The 22,745-nt window shown below is 41.8% G+C and overlaps 1 protein-coding gene across 2 annotated transcripts in view; it reads right to left on the minus strand.

Moving 5' to 3' along the window:
- LOC310854958 (myocyte-specific enhancer factor 2A-like) overlaps nucleotides 1-22,745 on the minus strand; it is a 75,880-nt gene that overhangs the window by 13,282 nt on the left and 39,853 nt on the right. For both annotated transcript variants that reach the window (XM_083759736.1, XM_083759735.1), the window contains exons 3-5: nucleotides 18,322-18,525; nucleotides 1,836-1,970; nucleotides 718-988 (exon numbers count right to left, since the gene is read on the minus strand). In XM_083759736.1, coding sequence (XP_083615862.1) covers nucleotides 718-988; nucleotides 1,836-1,970; nucleotides 18,322-18,525 — 610 coding nt within the window. The remainder of the gene's footprint in view (nucleotides 1-717; nucleotides 989-1,835; nucleotides 1,971-18,321; nucleotides 18,526-22,745) is intronic.

The raw sequence follows: 22,745 nt of genomic DNA on the forward strand, positions 1-22,745 counted from the left end.
TGCCCGTTATGAATGATGTCATTGATGTGATAGTCATAGGCTACTAATAACATTTCTATGCTTGATTATTTAGGTTTATGATGATGATGATGTTGTATTTATACACACACCAACATGCATGGGCACACTGTACAACTGTTCTTTGGGGTTACAGAAAATCCTTTTTATTTATTTTGTATATTTTATATAATTTTTTTACATTTTTAACCCACAATTTTGCAACCCATGTTTTCACCCAGTGTCAATTATCAAATGTAATCCTGGGCTCTACACTCCCTATGCCAACCTGGGGAAAGCAACGGACTGACCTCATGCTTTCTTCTATGCATGAGGAGTCCAAGCTGTTTCTTTTCACCTGACAGGGGGAGTATCCCCGGTATAGACGTAGCGGGTGGAAGGAACACATTATTCCAACGAGTTCCTTTCCCCTCCTTTCATCCCCCAGGCTGGCCAGGGGGAGGCAGTATAGAGACCAAGATTACTGCATGTTTTTTGTGAAGGAACCACCTACCCTATAGGGGACATGGGGAGAACATGCAAACTCCACACAGAAAGGCATCCCCAGCGTGAATCGAGGGTGAGGATTTACTACTCTCTGCCTATCGGGTCGCAACTCGGACAGGTCTGAATCGGCTCAAGTGAACTACGCAAACTATAGGGCGAAAGTCCCTCCCAGCCCATATAGCATGATCAAACTAGTTTGCCAGACGGACGTACCGGTGTTCCCAGCGCTGGGCGGTCGGTGACTGGGCGACGCCATGTTCCTGTGCAGGTGTCCTGCTCCGTGCGGACTGGACAGGAGCCCACCACCGTCGCCGAGGGGTCCCGGGCCCCCGGCCAGGCCCTGGGACTGGGAGGACCCTGTAGCGCTGCCTCTGTCGCCTCCACCTGCCCCCGGATGGTGGCTGTAGGCCAGACTGGAGGAGTTGGGTAGAGGTGGGTTATGCATGTAGCTCTGCTGCTGCTGCTGCTGGGACAGGCCTGCAGGCTGCATGGGGGGTGGGGGGGTGGGGAGGGAAGACAGACTGTGTTGTTAACCCATTTAGACCGGAGTGAATCCTAACCTACATTTTCTGAAAAACATAATAAAAATATAATAAAAATATAATAATAATACAATAAAATCTAAAAATCTAAAAATTACAAAGATGCTTTCATGGATTGAAGGGTATAACTTCTATGGGTTATTCTGAGAACACAATTTTGATTTCATTTTAGTCAAAAGTCCTTTGAATAGAATTAAATTTTTAGTTTTTAGTCATCTGAAATAGTTAAATTTTGGGGGGTAAAGTCTAAAGGTAAACGTTTACCAAAAAATGTCCAATATCCATCTGTGCCATCTACAGTATCAATCATTCATACACTATGCATGGAACCACTCAAATAGCACTTATTTTCCCAGGTAGACTCTCTCAGCTCAGTGGTCAAAAAAGTATAGCACTTTCAGCACTTCCACCTGAGACCTGGGGTTCAAATCCAGGTTAGTAAAGTTTCTCAACTATTCCCATTATTAACCCCTCTGTGTGCAAATCCATTATTTCCTTCTTCTTTTGTTTTTATATGATCACCTCAATCTGAGCTCAATTCCAATACATTTTGTTTGGATCGCTGCTAGCCCTGGACTGGATGATGGAAAATAACCAATGACATCGCCAACGCGGAAGCGAAGTGTTTTGCTTGGCGACGATGAGCCGGTAATCTTTTTTCGTTCTAGGCGATCTACGAGCATATTTATAACTCGCCCAATGTCGTCCTTAGCAGGGAAACTGTTAGAATTGTGATCTTCTCTTCTGGGCACAACACATTTTCAGATAACCAACAACAGTGCTGCTTACGAGCTTATGGTTCCTCATCATGTTGTCAAACTCCTCGTTGATCTTCTTGTACTTCTCCTCGGTGTGGGGGGTGAGGGCGTACGTGCTCTCGCTGTCGGGACTCTCACAGCCGCGGTGCTCCTTCTTGTTCAGCGCCTGGAAGCAGAGCGGGTGATGCTAATTAGAGGGGAAGGCAATTAGGAGCATATTGATACCGTTTACTTTTAACAAGCCTCCCGACGCATGTCCTGCCAAAACAACCCACGGGAGAAGAGGTGTGATGCTAAAACAAAGTCATTCATAGATGATGATAGGGGCGGCGGTGGCGGTGTAATGCACAATCTATATGTAAAGCGCCTTGGATAAAGGCACTATATAAATGCACCATTTACCATTTAACAAGTTCTAATGTGCGATTTGTGAAATGTGCCTATACTAGCATCATTTGCTAAACAAGTATCACAATAATTTATGTAAATACAGCATACGCATACACACACACACACACACACACACACACACACACACACACACACACACACACACACACACACACACACACACACACACACACACACACACACACACACACACACACACACACACACACACACACACACACACACACACACCCTTTCTGTCTCACAGTCACATATGTGTCACTCCATACATAAATATCACACATCCACTATAGTAACTGTGGGTGGCTGAGTGACATCACCTCACAGAGTGGAAACGTTTCACGACATATTTTGTGGAGAAAATAAAATTGTCATTGTGCATGACATTGTCTGTGAAGCATTTCTACTGTGCTAATAACAATTACATCATCCATATTGAGACAACACTGAATGGATAAAGCCCACATTCCATCCATAGCGCTGAGATTGTCTTTCTAATTACGTTTTTCATCTGCCTAGGCGGGGAAATCAAGGTTTATCTCCTGTTCCACTTTTCAGAACGTTAGCGTCTTGCCGTCTAGCACGTTCTAAAGTCATGCAAACAACTGTAATTGTTGCTGATGTGAAACCTAAAGCCACGGTGTTTACAACTCAATGCTCCCTCAATTATTGATTTAGGTTTATTGCTCTATCAGCCTCTCTCCTGCCCCCCCTTCTCCTCTCCTCTCCTCTCCTCTCCTCTCCTCTCCTCTCCTCTCCTCTCCTCTCCTCTCCTCTCCTCTCCTCTCCTCTCCTCTCCTCTCCTCTCCTCTCCTCTCCTCTCCTCTCCTCTCCTCATGGCAGCAGAGCTTCATCATGACCATTATAAATGGATGGTTGGAGGTGAGTCAGTGTCTCAGTGTTTATGTAAGCTGTTAATGTAATGTTCAAACTGCTGACAATAACTTTACAGCTGCTGGACCTTCCTTCCCCTAAACACGCACGCACGCACACACGCACGCACGCACACAACGTATACAGTATGTGCTGTTGCACTTACATATTAATAACTATGTAATAATTACTGTAAACACTAACTACGAACACTGTGAAGTGTGAACTTACTTCAATAAAAACTACAGTTATATCAATGTTTCCCTAGTTCCCTCACTGGAGACATCAACATTTCTGTTTTGGGTCTCGAGCTAAAAGGTTTGGGTGACACCATTGTATAGTGTATTATTTATTAATTCATTCATATATGTATTTATTTCCTTACAATAACTATGTAATAAACAGTATACTATACAGCAACAGCGTCATGTAGCATAATTAAGAATTGCATTCTGCTGTTGCCCTGTGTGCGTGCATGCGTGCGTGCGTGCGTGCATATGAGTTGTGACTGCAAAAACCACAGACACCTGGTCTGTGTATTAAGTGCCATTATCCTGTGGGAACATTTGCCTGCTTCAGGAACTCTCTCATTTGTATCCCCCTCCCTCCCTCATCCTGAGCAAATGACATACAGACAGTCCCAGCTGGCGAAAAGCTGCACACATATATATGCACAGTGACAGTTTGTCTTTGTCATCTTTACATGTGGGTCTCGGGTCCATTTGCAAAACACACTGCATTTGACTATAGCCGTGTAAATGGATATGCTCTGCTGAGCTTTGAGACAACTTCACTGTAAACATATGAGGGCTTTGTGTGGAGTTTAGTAGCAACACTCAGGGTCATATTGTTGTTGGCGAGACGGGACAAAGCATTTGTCTAGTAAAGTAGTGACTTACATGCATTCATACACTAACAACGGTCCCGTGGTCTCTCAAACCGTGGTCCCACAGGCAGGGGGTCCTTGAGGAGTTACAGCGCTGTAACTCTGAAAGTGTACAAATGGAATCAAATGGACCTTTACGTTCCATTTGTACACTATCAGAGTCAAGGGTGGTACATTTATTAAAGTACTTAAACGGATATTTCACTTGAAAATAATGTTGGGTCATTTTCTTGTCTACTCAGGCTTATGTGATAATGTGAACACCCCTGACAGTTTTTAAGTTGCTCCATTCAGTATGTAGAATAGATCCAGTCGCATGGACCTTTATACTGTATGTATATTGCAATAACAATACATAAAATATCAAAACCCCAAAGGCACACGTGGACTTGTCTCATAGTACCCCAGTGTTTGTATGTGATGTAGGATCAGATCCCAGCAGTGTCTACTGGCCTGTGGCTACACTACAGCGTCTCCTCTCCCCAGCCTTCCTGCCGTCTGTCTCTGTCTCAAAGCTTTTCGTGAGATGGAGACAGAGTATAGGTGCCAGAAAAACAAGACTTGTTCTCCAAAAATATTCTGCGAGAAGGGGTCAAACGGTCCAGACTGTTATTCCGTTTAAACCGACGGAGCGATTGCTTGTGTCATCATAATAAGACAGTGATTGGGCCTGTCGAGGCGTCGAGTTTCAGCAATAACAGCGTTTGGCCCTTCCAAGGTACAATCGCCTCGGCTCTGCTCAGACTACACACACAGAGTCAGAAGAAGACGAATGGCCTCCGTAATGAGGAGAGAAAACAGTTCTACACACTGCAACCCAACACTGGAGCGCACAAAACAACATGTGGAGTTCTGCCGTTCAGCTCCAGCATAGAACGGCTCAGAACTAAGCTGTGGAACGTTTCCGATCCCCCACAACAACTCCTCTTTGCATTTGTTTCTTTATTGAGACAGACAGTAGGAGAGCTGAGAGGGAGACAGTGTAGGAGAGGGAGACAGTGTAGGAGAGACAGACTAGGAGAGCTGAGATGGAGACATTGTAGGAGACAGACAGTAGGAAAGTTGAGATGGAGACAGTGTAGGAGAGACAGACAGACAGTAGGACAGCTGAGAGGGAGACAGTGTAGGAGAGACAGACAGACAGTAGGACAGCTGAGAGACAGACAGTGTAGGAGAGACAGACAGTAGCACAGCTGAGAGAGAGACAGTGTAGGAGACAGACAGTAGGACAGCTGAGAGGGAGACAGTGTAGGAGAGACAGAAAGTAGGAAGGTTGAGATGGAGACAGTGTAGGAGAGACAGACAGTAGGAACGTTGAGATGGAGACAGTGTAGGAGAGACAGACAGTAGGAAAGTTGAGATGGAGACAGTGTAGGAGAGACAGACAGTAGGAAAGTTGAGATGGAGACAGTGTAGGAGAGACAGACAGTAGGACAGCTGAGAGGGAGACAGTGTAGGAGTCAGAAGAAGAAATAAAAGCATGGTAAGATTTGACCTTACACCTGAAGGGATACGTTGTGTCTCCACTGAGACACATGTACACACCCACACATGTGCACATGCACGCTGTCGCGCGCACACACACACACACACACACAGCTCTCGCTGTATGAGCAGATACAGTGAGAGGCTCGATATTTTTCTCAGAGCTATACTTTGACACACACGCTGTTGATGGACACAGTCATTAGACAGGGATTTGAACCTGTCAGATATCACTTACATGGCAGCCAGTCTATAAGTGACCGAAACAAAGACAAGTTCAAAGCCACAGAATAAAAGCTTCAATCCCTATGAAGTAGCGGTGGTAATAGTAGTATAGTAGCCAGGAAAATATTCCTTGTTTATGAACACAAAAATCAACTGGAGAGGCAAGAGCTTTTTATCATTGCTGTCGGGCAGAAACCTCTTATCTCCATTTAGTTTTGGAGATAGTAAATTATCGCCCTAGTTGATTATACCACAGCATCACACAGAAGCATCAAAAGTAGCAGATCCACCAGCGACACGTTTCTACTTTCCTGCTTGTGGATCTGCTACTTTTGCTCTTTTTGATCCCTGAAAAGTTTGAACATATGAGGGTTTCCCACAGACAGAGACGGTATTTTCTTTTGAAGGGGGTGGCCTTATACACTCCATCCTCGATACACTGTCTGTCCCTGATGCCAACATGAAACCTCCACCCAGATTAGAATAGACTTTACACTGCGGGCGGCTCACATCTTGATGGTGGCATCGCTCCAACATTCCTGCAGCTGATCCCATAAAACCCACACCACTCTGACATCTGAGACCAGGCAGAGGGAATACACACGCGCACACACACACACACACACACACACACACACACACACACACACACACACACACACACACACACACACACACACACACACACACACACACACACACACACACACACACACACACACACACTGACCCAGCGGCCCCTGGCCAGCCAGACACTTAAGGAGCATTTCATCAAAAGCCACAGAGGATTTATTCACACACTCCATCTTAATTCAAGGTCACGGAAAAGAGAACAGGAGAATAGTATTATACCAGCACACATTTTGGCAGTGGTGTAAAGTAACTAAGTACATTTGCTAAGTAAAATGTTGAGGTACTTTTACTTCACTTGAGTATTTACAATGTTCAATAATTTTACTTCTACTCTGCTACAAATATTATACTCCACTACAAATATTTGAAAACTTTTTGTTGCTAGTTAGGTTCAGAAAATACTACCTAAGTGGAAAAAGTGGCACTCCAAAATAAAAGATGCAAGACTGGCTTAGATACACATTCTTATTTATTGAGAGCGCTTGACACGTTTCAGCCTTAATGGTACCCCAACGTTGTATTCATTGCTGAGCACCCGCTGCCTAAACAAAAACGCATCCAGAGGAAGCTCACCTGCCTTCTTCTTTTATTTTGTTACTATTTACTAGATTTGGATTTATTTATTTTTTAAGATTATTTTTTTTGCGGCTTACGCCTTTTATTGTTTTTTTTTAAGGGACAGACAGTAGGCTGACAGGAAACGGGAGAGAGATGGGGGAAGACATGCAGTAAAGGCCGTGTCGGGCTCGGGAGTCGAACGCAGTGTGCCGACGGGAGTCGGCACACTGCGACTGGATTACCAGTCGGGTGCCCAGACAGTTACGCCACTGCCTGGGCCGATTATTATTACAAAAATACATAAGCCACTTCAGCCCTACAGTTTTTAAACTTTGGCTATTTGAAAATAGCCAATCTACAACCTACTGTACATCATGCCACATCAATCTGCTTTCAAAAGAAGTGTTATACATTTTAGTTATCATATTATGATAACTTGTGAAATGGGATATTCTGCATAATGAGGAGTTTTACCTTTGGTATACTTAAAGTATATTTTGATTGACTTTTGTACTTTTACTCAAGTACATTTTGATTACCGGACTTTTACTTGTGTTTCTGCATTGCAGTACTGATACTTTTTAAGTAACCATTGGATGGCAGGAATGGACGAGGGGAGGGGAAAAAACTGCGAAAGCCCGAGTTAGACTTTGTTGTGCACGTTATTATGCACTGTGTATATTCCCGGAAAACGGCCGCTCTACAGTACGACGAGCACACGACGTGATGTGCGATTGCTGGTCTGCTATTTTTGGTGTGTGACAAACGGCGCACGACCCAAGTATAAATCACTCATCTTTGGACCATGGATGGAGTCAAAGGAGTTCCTGGCCAAACCCACACACTCCACAGCAGGGCCAACAAATATCAATCGTGTTACACAACTCATTTATCTAACCATGATCCAGAGGTTACAAAAAGGACTAAAGCTGCCTTACTTAGCAGAGAGACGTGTTTCCTTTCTAAAGACTGAGGTTCGAGTGAAAACAAAGCTTTAAGACATACAGTTCTGTATAGGTTCTCAAACGTTTTCATGTCAAGGATCCCCCCATATGAATATTTGGCCACGGAACCCACATTTGAAAATATTTTGTGCCAGGGACACCCGTGTACTAAAAATAAAATAGAAATAGCCACAAAATGATTGTGATTTCTGTATTAATTGCTGCTGCTGGGGACCCCATGGAACCACACCCCAAGGACCCCATTTTTAGAACCACTATACAGTACTGTATGGTGGTGAAATGGGGGTGACATGACCCCCTTTAACACCGTCCGTAAGTTGTGTCTGACATCTGAGACGATGTGAGAAGCATCCACCACCACCCAGCCTTCAATCCCTGCATCAACGAGACACTTAAAAGACATGCTTTCAAACGCAGCCTTGAATCCCTAGTGTTTAAGGAACGAATCGGTAAGATGAGCCCATAAACACATGGCGAGCTGGAGCGAATCCACACGACAGACCACTGACATTCTGGAAGACCTATGCTCTCGCTCTCGCTCTCTCTCTCTCTCTCTCTCTCATCAATCCCACTATGACCCTCGCCCTCATTTGCACATCTCTCTCTCTCTCTCTCCACACTTCTCTCCTCCCTTCCTTCCCTCAAAGTGTCGCGTTACTCTTTCTATTCCTCCTTGTAGAGCTCTACATGTCGCTTCAGGGATAGCACTTACCCTGTAGCCATTAGACATCTGAACTCATATGCATATAGCACTTTAAAAAACTGGATGTAATTTCCTATGCTGCTGGTTTCTGTTTTTGTATTGCACTGTCCTTCTTGTTTGTGTATCTATGGTTGTCTGTATATGTTGAGTATGAACCAAGCAAATTCCTATCAACTTGTTGACATGGCAAATAAATTATTGAATCTTGAATCTTGTAGGCTAATAAAGTCAGTTCAATCCAAGCCACTACCTCCAATATAAAGTCAGTACATCTTAGTGAATCAAGAAGACAGAGTCTTGCCGATATATTGACCCACTGGTGTTGACCCACAGAGTGTTTCCAGTGAGTCAACATGCACAATATCAGACAATAGACATTTAAAACGTATAGTATAATAATTATAATAATAATTTATAATAATAATTTATAATAATTATATATATAATTTATAGTCAGAATAAACAACTGCAGAGCGGATCACTGACCGCTAATGCAAAATATTAGCTTAAAGATTTAGCTTTGTAGTTCTGTAGCTTTTGCAGCAGCTACAAAGGTCAGATGGATCTTTGCATCTTCATTTGCTGACTTCCATTGAAAATGAATGGTAGACTGTATCTTTGTATCTGCCTGTGTGAACGCAGCATAAGACTGGGTTTTTTCATAGCTTTTACCGCAGCACAGAATACAGATGATTGCAGTGCTAATATACTTTTGAGAGTTTGTCTAAAAAAAGAATACCATTCCTGGACATCCCCCCCAAAAAACTTTCTTTTGGTGGACCATTTTACCTGAAGTAGCTTTATATCCCCAAGAGCACGTCATCATGACACCTTAAGTGTGGGTGGTAAAATACTGGGCCCAAAAAACACAGGCAGTGTCAGTGAAATGATCTAAATTATATATTGTTATAACTTTAGCACTTTTAGTGTTTTTCAGGCAATCCCAGACAAGCCGGGACATACAGTCAGTTAATACAGGGGTTCTCAACCGGAAATGCTTTGGCAATGTCTCGGGACCCCCGCCCCGCCTCCCTCCCGACCCCCAATATAAATTGACTGCTACAATAACCTTAATAAAAGAGACAATACACCATAAATAAATACTGAAACCAGATATAATCATTAGGGAAGGTACTATGTGTACTATATGTAAACTCTTTTAATTTCAAATTTCATTCAGTTGCTTTTTTTTTAAATAATTTGGGGACCCCCCGAGGGGTCGCGACCATAGAGTATATATATTTATAGAGAAGGCACCCAGAGGAAATCTTGAGGCGAAATGGACATAGTGGCCGAAAGAAGGTATTGCAGTTTGGTAAGGTCTGGCCCCAAACACATGAACGCGCACTAGGCTCCGCCCACTCCAGAAAGTTTCAGGCAGCTCTGAGCTCTGCTCCAGAGCGGAGAGCGCTGAGGGACCGACCGCATTAAAACCAGGAAATGTCGCATCAGGACTTTTGCTCATTACTTATTATTCTGTGTATATAAAATATAGCTAATTTGTCTAATCTCTAGTTACATCAATATTGTTCTTGTAAAATAGTTGGTTTGTGACAACTATTAAGATTATAAAGATCGCTTGTGTCATTTTGACTGCCAGGGACTTCCCATTCACTTACCATAGGCTTCTGTAGAACTCCCGAGTCCGAATTCAAAAAACTTTTTTTTAAATAGCAGCTGTACATGAAATGTTAATGTTGATTTAGCATCAACATGATTATTTACCGATATAAATACATGGTTTGATAACCTACAAGTAGGCGAAAGGCATTTTCTGCTAGGCTTATGTCTCTCCATCTACCCCGTCGTCTTCAAGCCTCCATCCCTGGGCAGAGGTTAGTTGATTGATTGACTGGTGGTCGTGGAGCTCTGTGCAGTGCCGTCTCTTTACAGTCTAAAATCAATGGTTAAATTATTCCATAACACTGAAAATGATCAATTTTTCAATTAAAATAAAATTATGGTTAAGTGTGTAAATGACATTTATTCTGTTTGGACAAAGTGCATTTAAGAAAAGGTGGAGATCAATGAAGAATTTATCTATGTCACGTGCTAAGATAACCACAATAATAACCCAGATTCGTATTGATGTGCTTACCGAGATAATCAAAATGCTTTCATTTTAAACCAACCTCTGAATTAAAACATTGGGTTCTGCAAAAGTCACAGATCAAATTGCAATGACTTTTAAAATAATCTATTAATCACACTGGATAAACAACAGTGGGACTGGAATACTGTACATCCAAGGTACTCCTTTCTGATGGGATGCTATGGCAATGCTTACTATCAGAATATTTAACGTTTTCTTTTAAACCTTTTTAACTAAATATCTTCCTTGGGTCCTCAGAATAAGTGAACTTGGACACTGGGGGGGGGGGGGGGGGGGGTCAGTGCAGAACACATTTCCCTTAGGCACCATTTACACTGACAGCCAAATCTAGCCTGAATCAGATCTATCTGTGCCACATCCAGATTGGAATCTGATTTGTTTAAATAAGTCTAAATGCAGACAGGTCACATACAAGTCACATGGAATCTGATTTTTTTTCCAATCCCCATTTAACATTCAGAGGTGAATTTTTAAAACCTGGTTCAGGAACATGACACCATATGCTATATGATATATTTCATTAACCACTTTGTTTTACATTAAATAGCTAAAGAAAATGGAAAGCTCACATGCTCTGAGCTTGTACTTTTGAAGATTGCGCCATATTGCAGACAAGTCAGTCAAGTCTATGGCACTAAGGCACTTGTACTAGATGTTCACCAGATTAGATTATGTTATATATTTCAGAATATTTCTATTATTACCTGAATTAAAATACCTAAAAGACAAAACACATTATTTTTTATAGTCCATGTGATTCCTGCAGATTCAAATAAGCACAAAAAGGATCATGAAGACGCATAGTTTTGACATCTGATATCCAATGAGAACAGAATGAGAATAAAACAATAAATTGATGTCTTAACCGATTGAGTAGTCTGCATGTTGTGGTAAGATTGTCTCCCTGTAATTTTAGCTTGAAGGTCACAGGTGTCCAGCTTAAACCAGAAGATGAAGTAATCATAACACAGCAGCAAGACCAAACCTCATCCATGGAGAAGGTTAACTGAGCTATATATATATAGTGTGTGACCATTTATCTTTGTAATTACAAAATTGTTCAACGTATTGAACTCCAGTGCTAGTATCTACTTTCATTTAGTATGTATATTTATGTGATTGTGACAGTATTAGACACTTTTTTGGCAGTTTGAAATTGTGACCATTTGCTGGGGACAGGCGAAATACAGGCCTTTTTGGGTACAGTGCCTGCTTTTAACTAATTCAGATGGCATATGAAAACAATTATAATGAAATTAATGGCATAATAATACACAACTGTATTACATTTAACTTTGCAAGTGCTTTTATTTTTATGAATTAATTTATTTTTAACATAAATAAGGCTCTTATGTGTGGGACATGTTTTTTCCACTTTTGTCCCTCATCTCAAGAATGAGTGCTCTATAAATATGTGGGAGGGAGGTGAGCATGGGGGAGGATCGAGGGGTGCGGGGGCGAAAGACACAACAAAAAGAACCATCTGAGAGTGTACAAATGGGTTCCATTTGTACAAAATGGGTTCCATTTATCTGAGTTACAGACCCCACAAGGGTCCATTTGTTTCCTAACTATCATTTAGCTGGCCCCCCTTGAAAGGGATGGAGGGAGATATAAAGGGAGGGAGGCTGTCTTATCCATACAACTTAGCATGTGAGCAAGCAAGGACATACATTAAAGGGCAGCCAGTAGTCATTACAAACCATTATCATAGAGAAGAAATCTTTACCATACCACTTCAGTGGGACTGGTCTGTTGATCTGGTGTCCGTTCATCATGGAACTGGTCTATTTATTGATCATGTATTTTTGTAAGTTTGGGTATATGAGTCATCATTTCTCATACTAGATGGCTACCTAAAGTACTTAATATGTTCTAGCTATAGAACATGTTAATAGGTTATATAATTAACCTATAATATTTGTTCCAGGGGGGGGGGGGGGGGGAATAAGAAAAAAGTTATTGTTTCTCATTTGTTTGTTTCACACTTTAAATATTATTTTGTTATATAAATATATAGTTTGTAATACATTTGTTGGTTGTCTGATACATATTTAATATTTATTATATTTGCATTCATAGTGCTACAAGTGCTATGAAAAAGAACCCATCATTTATTGTATTTTGGCATTTTATTAGAGATCGGTAGCATTATTATTTAATAGACCCCACAAGGGCCAATACCGCCCCCAGCTGGCAGTGTCAGATTAAGACGAGCCTGCTGCCTACATAGCGATGCGCGTTCACCACGAGTAGCACGCACACGCACACACACACGATGCTAGTTCATGTGTCGGTCGCGCGTTCATGTGTTTGGGGCCAATCCATCCCAGAATGCACTCTGTTCCTACCAGGAAGGAGGAGTGAATCCGCCTCATGCGCTTTTGAGCAACTCAATGCAAGTGGATGGGAGGAGAACTCGGGTGTCTTCTCTATAGATATATATACTCTAAGGTCGCGACCCACAGGTTGAGAACCCCTGAGTTAATACATAATGGTGATGATGCATCTCACTTTATCAGTGTACCAAGAAATCATGAATGGAACTTTTGTATAGAAAAGACTGGAGCAATGTGAAAGTGATGACTCCCTCCTGTAGCCACAAGGTCAACTGGAGGTCCAGCCTGAATCATGGCCTAGTAGTGAGTTGAATGACGTGTACAGTAAGTGAGCTACTGCAGCAAAGATCTCACCCAGACACGGTGGAATAGCATGGATCCCATTGGCAATTCTGTACAAACAGGAGGGAAGCCGGGCGGGAAGGATGATAATAGTCATTGCATGTAATCCTACAGTACGGGCTGGGGGAGGGTTGGATGGGAGGAGTAGGACGAAGGCTCTACGTTCTCCTGGTGGGGTCTCCTCACTGGCACTATAGGTGAGTCGGTAGGATACAACAGCAGTGACAACACAGAAATGTGTGAGGGGAAGAATCAATTGGGGAGAAAAAGGGAGAAAAAGAAAAAGAAAAAAGAATAAAGAAACTGTGAGAGAAAGCAGCGTGAAATCAAATCAGACTCAAGGCAGCTGTTCTACAAGTAACGATCGTGAATATTATATCACCAATAAAATAATTTCCCTTTTAGTGCAGTCAGACATCATGGACCACCAGCAAAATGATAATTGGTGCATTTATATAGCGCCTTTATCAAAGGCGCTTTTCATATATTGTGCATTACATTCAACCATTCACACACACATTCATACAACCATGGCAGCGGAAACCATGCAAGGCACCAACAAGCACATCAGGAGCAATTAGGGGTTCAGTGTCTTGCTCAAGGACACTTCAATTAGGGCTTCAGAGTCTTGCTCAAGGACACTTCAATTAGGGGTTCAGTGTCTTGCTCAAGGACACTTTGACACTAACTCTGGGGGAGCCCGGGTTTGAACTGGCTCGTTGGTGCCTTGCATGGTTTCCACCATCATGGTTGTATGAATCCAGCCACTCTACCCCTGAGCCACAGTCGCCCCAAAATGGTCCGCGGACCCCAGATTCAGGACCACTGCTGGAGTCAGTATAGGTAGTGGGCATAGAGTCAGTATTGAGGGACATACATACATTGTAGAGCCCCCATCATTTAAAAGTAGCCATTGTTGGCTCTGGGCTCTGAGCCTGGGCTTTATTTTCACAGCTTGCGTTGGAGGATATAAATCACACCACTTCAAAATGCCACTTGAGAGACGGCAGCAGAATATCCAAAGTTTACAGCTCTGTGTGTTGTTGACACAAGATACATAGAGCCGTTGGGAGGTGTTTTATTGATATCTTTATCTCCTGTGTGGTTGGCCTGTTCCTGTTTCTGATAAAAAATTTTGACTTCACTATGATGACACTGGCACTGCACCTGGAAAATCAGTTTTTTTTTTATTGGTTGTGAACTATTTTGTGAGTTCACACACAGGCGGTTGGACGTTGCCAGTTCAAATCCCAAGCCAGGCTGTGGTTATAAGACAATATGTGCTGCACTCACTGCACCACAACGACACCCTTGAGCAAGGCACTTAGCCCCAAAATGCTCCCGGATGTACTATAATCACACTTTGTAGCTGAGGTGTTCTGGGGTCCACACCAGATGCAGTTAATCAGAGCGGCTGATGGCCTAGTAGTGGTTAAAGATGGAGTGCCGTGATTTTTTTCCACCCTAAAACATGATCATCAGGTCTTATTGTTATATAAGGAGGTATAATCTTTTCAAAAAAGTGTACAGTATTTGTTAAAATCATGCTTTTATGTGGACACGCCCACCAGTTCATTAAGTATGCCTGGTTTGCCTGGTGGGTGGTGATGGGTGGTGATGGTAACAAGACTACTCGCCCCGTTTCTGTTTTCCTCCCAGAATTTTCCCCAGTGAGGGGTGGGAGAGGCTGGACAGCAGACGGCTGGACTTTGAATTTCTCTAACTATGAACTTTCATGACAGCAGAACAGCCTAAGTACAAATATAATTTATGAAAAGCTACTACAGTGAAGTCTGTTCACAGAAGTTGTTGTAGGATATGTGGGGATTATCTGACGAGGTACCATTTGAGGGGGCAAAACCTTACATATACTAAATAATACTAAATTGTTTATAGGTTCAATATAAGTCAAATAATATAGCCTTTCCACAGGAGTATCTTTTTATATTTTTCCAAAAAGAATACAAACAGCCAATAGCATATTACAAAGTTATCCCCCTCACTGGGGAAAATTCCGGGAGGAAAAACGGGCAAGCACCGGGGCGAGTAGTCCAGTATTCGGTGGTGATCCACCTGAACTGAAGCCACACCCACAGCTGTAGTTGTATGATAAAGGGGGAGGGGTTAGTGGAAGCGACCGGCAGCGACACAGCTTTACTTCCTCCTCTTGTTGCAGGTAGGTCGCTCCAATGAACTTCAGCAACAAATTTAATTTCTATGTGTGCGCTGCCCAACAGTGCCACCCCAGGTCACATAGCGCTACTGCAGCTGTCCATGCTGAAATGGACATACATACACGGGGACAGACAGACAGACAGCTGCGTGTTGGGCACCGCTCCAAAAGAAAGAATTGTATGACATGTGTGTCTAATAAATAAAATTATCTTAAAAAAAAATACGAATTATGATTCTTGGTTCTTGGTTTACCTACCATCACTACACTGTCTCTATGCATTTGATGTATGTGTTTATTAGTAAGCCACTCTGGATGAAGAGCATCTGATAAATGCCTAATTCCTCATTCACACGGGCAGATGCAAAGATACAGTCTACCATTCATTGCCAATGAAAGTCAGCGACATGAAGATGCAAAGATGCATCCGACCTTTGTAGCTGCTGTAAAAGCTACAAAGATACAAATTGAAGCTGGGCTGGGTTCAACTTCCAGATGCAAAGCTTCAAAGCTACAACTGTAGCTGCAATGACACACGTCACTATGTAGTATGGACGCATGCTTAATGATGTCAACGACCATGTAAGCAACAGATTTTACAAACATTGCATCTGCCCGTGTGAATGCAGCAGAAATAAAAGTGTATAAAAGACAGCCTGACAGCCTGACAGCCTGACAGCCTGACAGCCTGACAGACAGACAGACAGACAGACAGACAGACAGACAGACAGACAGACAGACAGACAGACAGACAGACAGACAGACAGACAGACAGACAGACAGACAGACAGACAAAGTGCAGACGTCACTCCAGACATGAGTCTAGTCTGCTCTGAATTCACACACAGCAGTCTTATAAACACAATGGATTGGACTCATTAGAACTTTTTACAGCGCTGCCTGCAACAACTCGTGATTCGCTTCGGGACGTTTTATGGCGGAGCAGGGCAGAGAGAAATGGATCATAAAAAGGCAAATCTAGCTGGTGGTGAGAGTTGTTGGAAGCAGGGAAACAGGCTGATAAAGTCGCTGTGTGTGTGTGTGTGTGTGTGTGTGTGTATTCTCCAATGTACATGTTCCACGAAAGTCACTACGTGATGTGACTGACAAAACTGTACAGTTAGTGAGACAATGGAATGGCCTAAAGCTAAACACACACACAACACGTGACATTCTATTCCACAGTAAAGGTGAGGGTGTTCTGGGGGTCCCCAATTTTGAATGGGTTTATAATGCTTCGCTGGACAGTCGCTCTCCTGGCTTTGGTGTGTGGTCGGACTGGCCAGACCTAAATGGCATGTGCTGCCTCTGAGTTCTGTCTCTCACTCTGTGTTAAAAAATGTTGCCATTGATGAGTGCATTGTTGTTTTTACTTTGAAAGCGAGATTACAGGTTCTACCTTCTAAACTTAATCTCTCCATCTGGTTTCCAGGCAATCATGCTCCTCACTGTATCCATCATGGCCATGAACAAAAAGCTGAAACCATGTCCCACATCTTAAATGGTTGCCATGTTTACAGGGGCCTTTACATAAGATAGTGACAGAATAGTGGATTCGAAATCGAAAGACATCTCTTCCATTTTCAGGTTCTCCATCATGTTTTATAAGCATTCTACTGTGAAGCCGAGGATGTTTAACCTGTGTAATGATGATTCTGTGTTCTCTAACATTTCAGCTAACACCCCTGATGTTATTGTTGTAAATGAAAACCATAGAGAGGTGTTCATTCTCAAGGTCGGCTGTACCTTTGATAACCCATTGAATCGGTCCCTTTGTAAGCCATGTGGGGGGGTTAGAAAATAACCCAAGTTGGGTTATTTAGTTTCAGGCAAAGTTTCAGGTGTGAAATTCCCTAAAAGGGCACCATTCGAAAAGAAAAAAACTAGCTCACAACGCCTTGTAGATAGGTGGTTCCCAAACCTTTTCATGTCAAGGACCCCCCAAATTGACACTAATTGGCCCGCGTACCCCCATTTGAAAAAATATGCCAGGGACCCCCATAAGACAAGATTTCTATACGGCTCAATAGCAGTGATTCTCAACCCGTTTAATTTCAAGGACCCCCAATTTGACATCCATTAGTCTATGGACCACCATTTAATGGCATTTATATCTCTGGGACCCCCAATTTATTTTGTGAAATCAATGTTAATTTAACTCTGAGAGTGTACAAATGGAACGGGTCCATTCGGTTCCATTTGTACACTCTCAGAGTTACAGACCCATAAGGGTCCATTTGGTTCCAAACTATCATCTAGCTGGGGACCCCCTGGAACTCCCTCAAAGACCCCTGTAGATCAGCTGTTTTGGGGGCGTACAACATGCATTTCTACACAGAGGACAAAATCTTTCAACGTAAAATGTTGTGTTCAAGTTCTGGGAAAAAGCTACTCTCCTGAATGCTGCCTCCAGGTATGGCATGGAAAGGGCATTTCTTTCACCATAGTTGCTGCATTCATGGTCTGGAGAGGGCAGTTCTTTACATACGCTTAAAAGGGCAGGGGCTCAAGCCCCCTTTGATGCCTGTGTGTGCACGTGCCTGGGTCCTTTGATGTGTGTGTGTGCACGTGCCTGGGTCACACACGACCTGAAGCAACACTAGGCTCACAGAGCGACATAAATGTACCACTGGAGATCAACACAGCTTCGCTTCCCAGATGCAGTGGTTCTCCGACATTTCAGACTGCAATCCCCTAAAAGAATCCTATTTAGAACCCGTGGAACATAAGGGATGACCCCAATAAAGGCTACGATACGATATAAATTAATAAAGAACATCTACCATAGCACAGATATACGGCTCTACTCACCTCCACGATGTCGGAGTTGGTCCTGCTCTCGTGCGGCTCGTTGTACTCTGTGTATTTGAGCAGCACCTTGTCCATGTCCGTGGAGGCGTACTGGAACAGCTTGTTGGTGCTGTTGAAGATGATCAGGGCGATCTCACAGTCACACAGCACGCTCAGCTCGTAGGCCTTCTTCATCAGGCCGAACTTCCTCTTGGTGAAGGTCACCTGGAGGAGGCACACACAACAGAGGACATGATTGGAATGACAGACTGAGTACGGATCCGGGACGGTTGGTGTCACCATTGTTTTGTTTATAACCAAAGGTGGTGTGTTTTGTATGTCAAACAGCTGTGTGTTTGGTTCACATTGTTTAAAGCAAAAATAAAACCTCATGACTGATAAAATGTGGTTAACATAGGATATTAATATTGTCCGTGCGGACAATGTACAGAAAATATACTAAGGACCTATTCCATGGATGAAAAAGCTAAATAAAATGATATTTTGTATGGCCAAGTCCTAACTTTGTGAAACAAAGAGGAATGGTCGGTGTCGTCATTCATTTGTTTTGGGAGCTCTATATTCTGATCATCATCAATCATTGATATATAGAGTGTTTGTTCAATAACAGGGCTCTCCCCTTTTCTCCAGTGCTTTAATAAAAAAAAATACATTTTCAGTGCCGAACACTATCAATTTGATCCAATCATGACTCGAGACAATTCATTCATTCAAATGTTATCTATTCTCGAAATTTCACTAAGTAAACTCATTCACAGTGTCGTTGTGTAATACAATATGACATAAAACATCACAATACATCAGAAGATTACGAAAAAGAAAAAAAGGCATACATGTGAAATATATAAGGTTTACTAATAAGAGTCAACACAAATGTCAAAACAATCTCAAAACAGATACATATTGTGTGGATCTGTATGCTCACCAAGGTTTTAAAACGCCTCAACGGTACCAAAGTTGTCAAATTTAACGTTTGGTACCTTGAATTTGGGGAAATGACTTGATCGGGTGTGGTAGGGTTCAGAGTCCCATTTCAGAAATGATTAAATGTATCTAGGACAATTTCCAAGCATGGCTTTATACAAGAACAGGTGTGAGTGCAGTTCTCGCCTCTCTGCCAGGGAGGACCATCCAACCCGTAATTAATCTAATCGATGAGTGGGGGATTTAAGGGTGGACGGATACTGCTGCATGTCTATAGATTATGTCCCCATAATGCAAGATAGGAACACTGCTTCAACTACCCTATTCCTGCTAATGACAGGAAAGCTGTCTTTATTTCTATACAAAATTTAAAAAAAAACTGAAACAAAATACAGAATACAGGATAAAAGGACAATTTGGAAGTGAACTTTCTTTCTTTTTTTAAATCGACCTTGTGGCAGGGTAGTGTAGTGTAGTACTTTTTACACTATATTAGATAAATACTGTGGAGGGACAGACAGCAGTACAGTATAAATAATACAGTAGTGAGAGAGAGAGAGATAGATAGAGAGAGAGAGAGAGAGATAGATAGAGAGAGAGAGAGAGAGATTTAATAGATGGATCTGCCTGTAACATGATCCATAACCAGACAGAGAAGACAAAAAGTAAAGACAAAGAAAGAGAAAGAAAGAAAGTACCTAACACCCAGTCACAATTATTACATAGATAGGCATCTACGTAATAATTAATCGTAGTTATTTTGCATACTCGTCATAAATGTTCCTATATTTAAAAAAACGATTGGAAATAGTAGAACTAGCTCTTTGTCATAATATGTGCCCTGTGCAACTTTTAAAAGACAAGCTCTCAAGTGAGGAAAGGACAGAAACGACAACTATAAAAGAAAAGACTTGAATGATTCATATTTGCATGTAGAGCCAAAGTGTTTTCATGTGACCTGCTCTGCCATCACAATGTCTGTTTTAACAATTAAGAGGTGTGTCTAACATGTAAAAAAAAAAGAAGAAAAAAAAAAAGGAAAAATGTGTTAAGTACAATTTATACTTCTTTTCCCCCATTAAATGGACCGCTAATCTCCATAATGTAATGAGGTCATATTTTCAACAGGGTATAATTTAAGTGTTTCTTGGTTTTATATTCATATAGCCAAATGCACCTCTAAACCCTATGGCCGGTGTCCCACAGGGGTTTATACTGGAACACTACTTTCCCCCCCTCTACAAAATATCTTTGTCGTATACAGTATGTAGCCGATTTTCAAACCTATTGACTGGCGTTGTGAGCTTGTGGTTCCAATGTTTGGCCACATTTTCAGAAAATATTAACCTATTATTATTATTATTATTATTATTATTATTATTATTATTATTATTATTATTATTATTATTATTATTATTATTATTATTATTATTAGACACCTCCTCTTAGAAAATAATACACACAATGTGTTTCTTGTGTATTTTATCGCATTTAGACCTGAGACCTGAATTCTAAAAACGCTTTTTTTTTAATCGTATTGTCTACTCTAAGACACAGAGGTGCATGAGACACAGAGGCAGATCCCGGCATGAAAGTTATAACAACGTACAGGTTACATCAGGTCTAAATGGGTTAATGTCGGTTATCCGTATTATGCCTGAAACCTTATAGTTCACAATGTACATAGATGCTACTGTATAGCTGCACTAGCGTAGCCTGGCAAATAAGCCAGACCGAATCAGCCGTTGGCAAAAAAAAAATTGTCTGTCGGATAACGCGTTGTGTGATATTAGTCTGGCTTATTAGCCAAGCTAGCACTAGCGAGGTCGTAGAGGTCGCAAAGGGGAGTGTAGGTGAAGTGTCACTGGGTTCATCCAGTGGGCACAGAACATTTATTTTTAAATTTAGAGAAGCAGAGGGAAAATGTGCTATGGCGGCATTTGATAAGCAGGGAGTTGGCTAGACAGATGCACAACACAACAGATAAGACATACAGACAGATAAACGGATAGTGACAGACAGACAGACAGACAGACAGAGAGAGGTGCTCAAAGGAGGTAAAAAAGTAACTATAGTAAAAGGCATAAATGGTGCTCACGGATTTTTTTTAAATAGCAGACCTACAAGCTCTTAGCGCGACACTCGGTGGCGCGCTATGAGCTTGTAGATCTGCTATTTTTCAATAGCTAAAGCATAACATAATGCTAACACCAAAAGGGGTTCCCTCCCGCCCAAAATGGATTAAAAGGCAACTGCCATCAGGGCAAAAACGGGCTCTGTACCATTCTGTTCAAACAGAGTCAGGGTGCTAATATTGTGCATGCATGGCTCACTGGAAACACTCCGCTAAACCATTGGGTATCAAAGTGTGGTCCAGGGACCCTATGGTTCCTTCAGGAGGTTCCTAATGGCCCCTTACGGGGTGGGTAACGTTTGAGAACCACTGTGCTACAAGAAACGGAACACAGCCTTCATTAGTAGGCTATTGTTTATTGAATGGATCCCCATTAGCTGACGCCGGGGCGACAGCTAATCTTTCTGGGGTCCATATAAAATGCATACAAAAAGTACATAAATACATAATTACAAATACATTCAACAAGATTAAATACATGAAAATACATAATTACAATTTATTCTATAAAATTAAATGCAACATAATACGAATCATCAATCAAGAAACATTATGGTCATGTGGTCAGCTGTAACAAGTTTTCCTTTAAAGAATATTTGAAAGATAGTTTATTTTGTGTTATATTAATGTGAGGTGGTAACATATGTTCCAAAATGATATTGATCGATACATAACAGTTTGTTTAAGGGGATTCGTTTTTGGAGCAGGGAGTGTTAAATGACAGAGGCTGGCAATTCTGGTGTTATGATTGAGGACACTGCAATGGAGTTTGCATATATTCAATATTTGTGCGAGTAGAACAATGAAGTTCGAGTCTAGCAGCTCGGTTCTGAACAAGTTGTAGTTTGTTCAGGTCTGCTTGAGTCGCCGCTGAGGATGTGGAGCACTTCCTGACCATGGCTATACCTCTACCCATTTTAGTTACAATGCCATCAATATGACATGACAAACAGCTGTCCAGTAAAACTCCAAGCTGTTTAGTTTTCTTAACCTGTTCTATTGGTATAACTGACATTGATAGATGCAGCTGAGGGTCACCAATAAGCATATGCCTTGTGCCAAAAACAATACTTTTTGTTTTGGCAACATTCAGTGCTAGTTTGTTATTTTTCACCCAGTTAGATACTGTACCCTCTCAAGATCCAGATTTAAATTACTCACTAACTCATTTAATGAAGGGTCAGTACTATACAGAGTTGTGTCATCAGCATACATTACCATATTGGTGTTCATAGCAACACAAAATAATGAAAAGTAAAGGACCCAAACAGCTTCCTTGAGGAACCCCACAATAATTATACTTGCATTCGGATAGGCTACCATTAAAAAACACTCTCTGTGATCTCTCCGATAAGTAGCTCACCAT

This window comes from Protomyctophum parallelum, assembly GCF_964188405.1.
Source record: "Protomyctophum parallelum genome assembly, chromosome: 2".
Taxonomy (NCBI): Eukaryota; Metazoa; Chordata; class Actinopteri; order Myctophiformes; family Myctophidae; genus Protomyctophum; species Protomyctophum parallelum.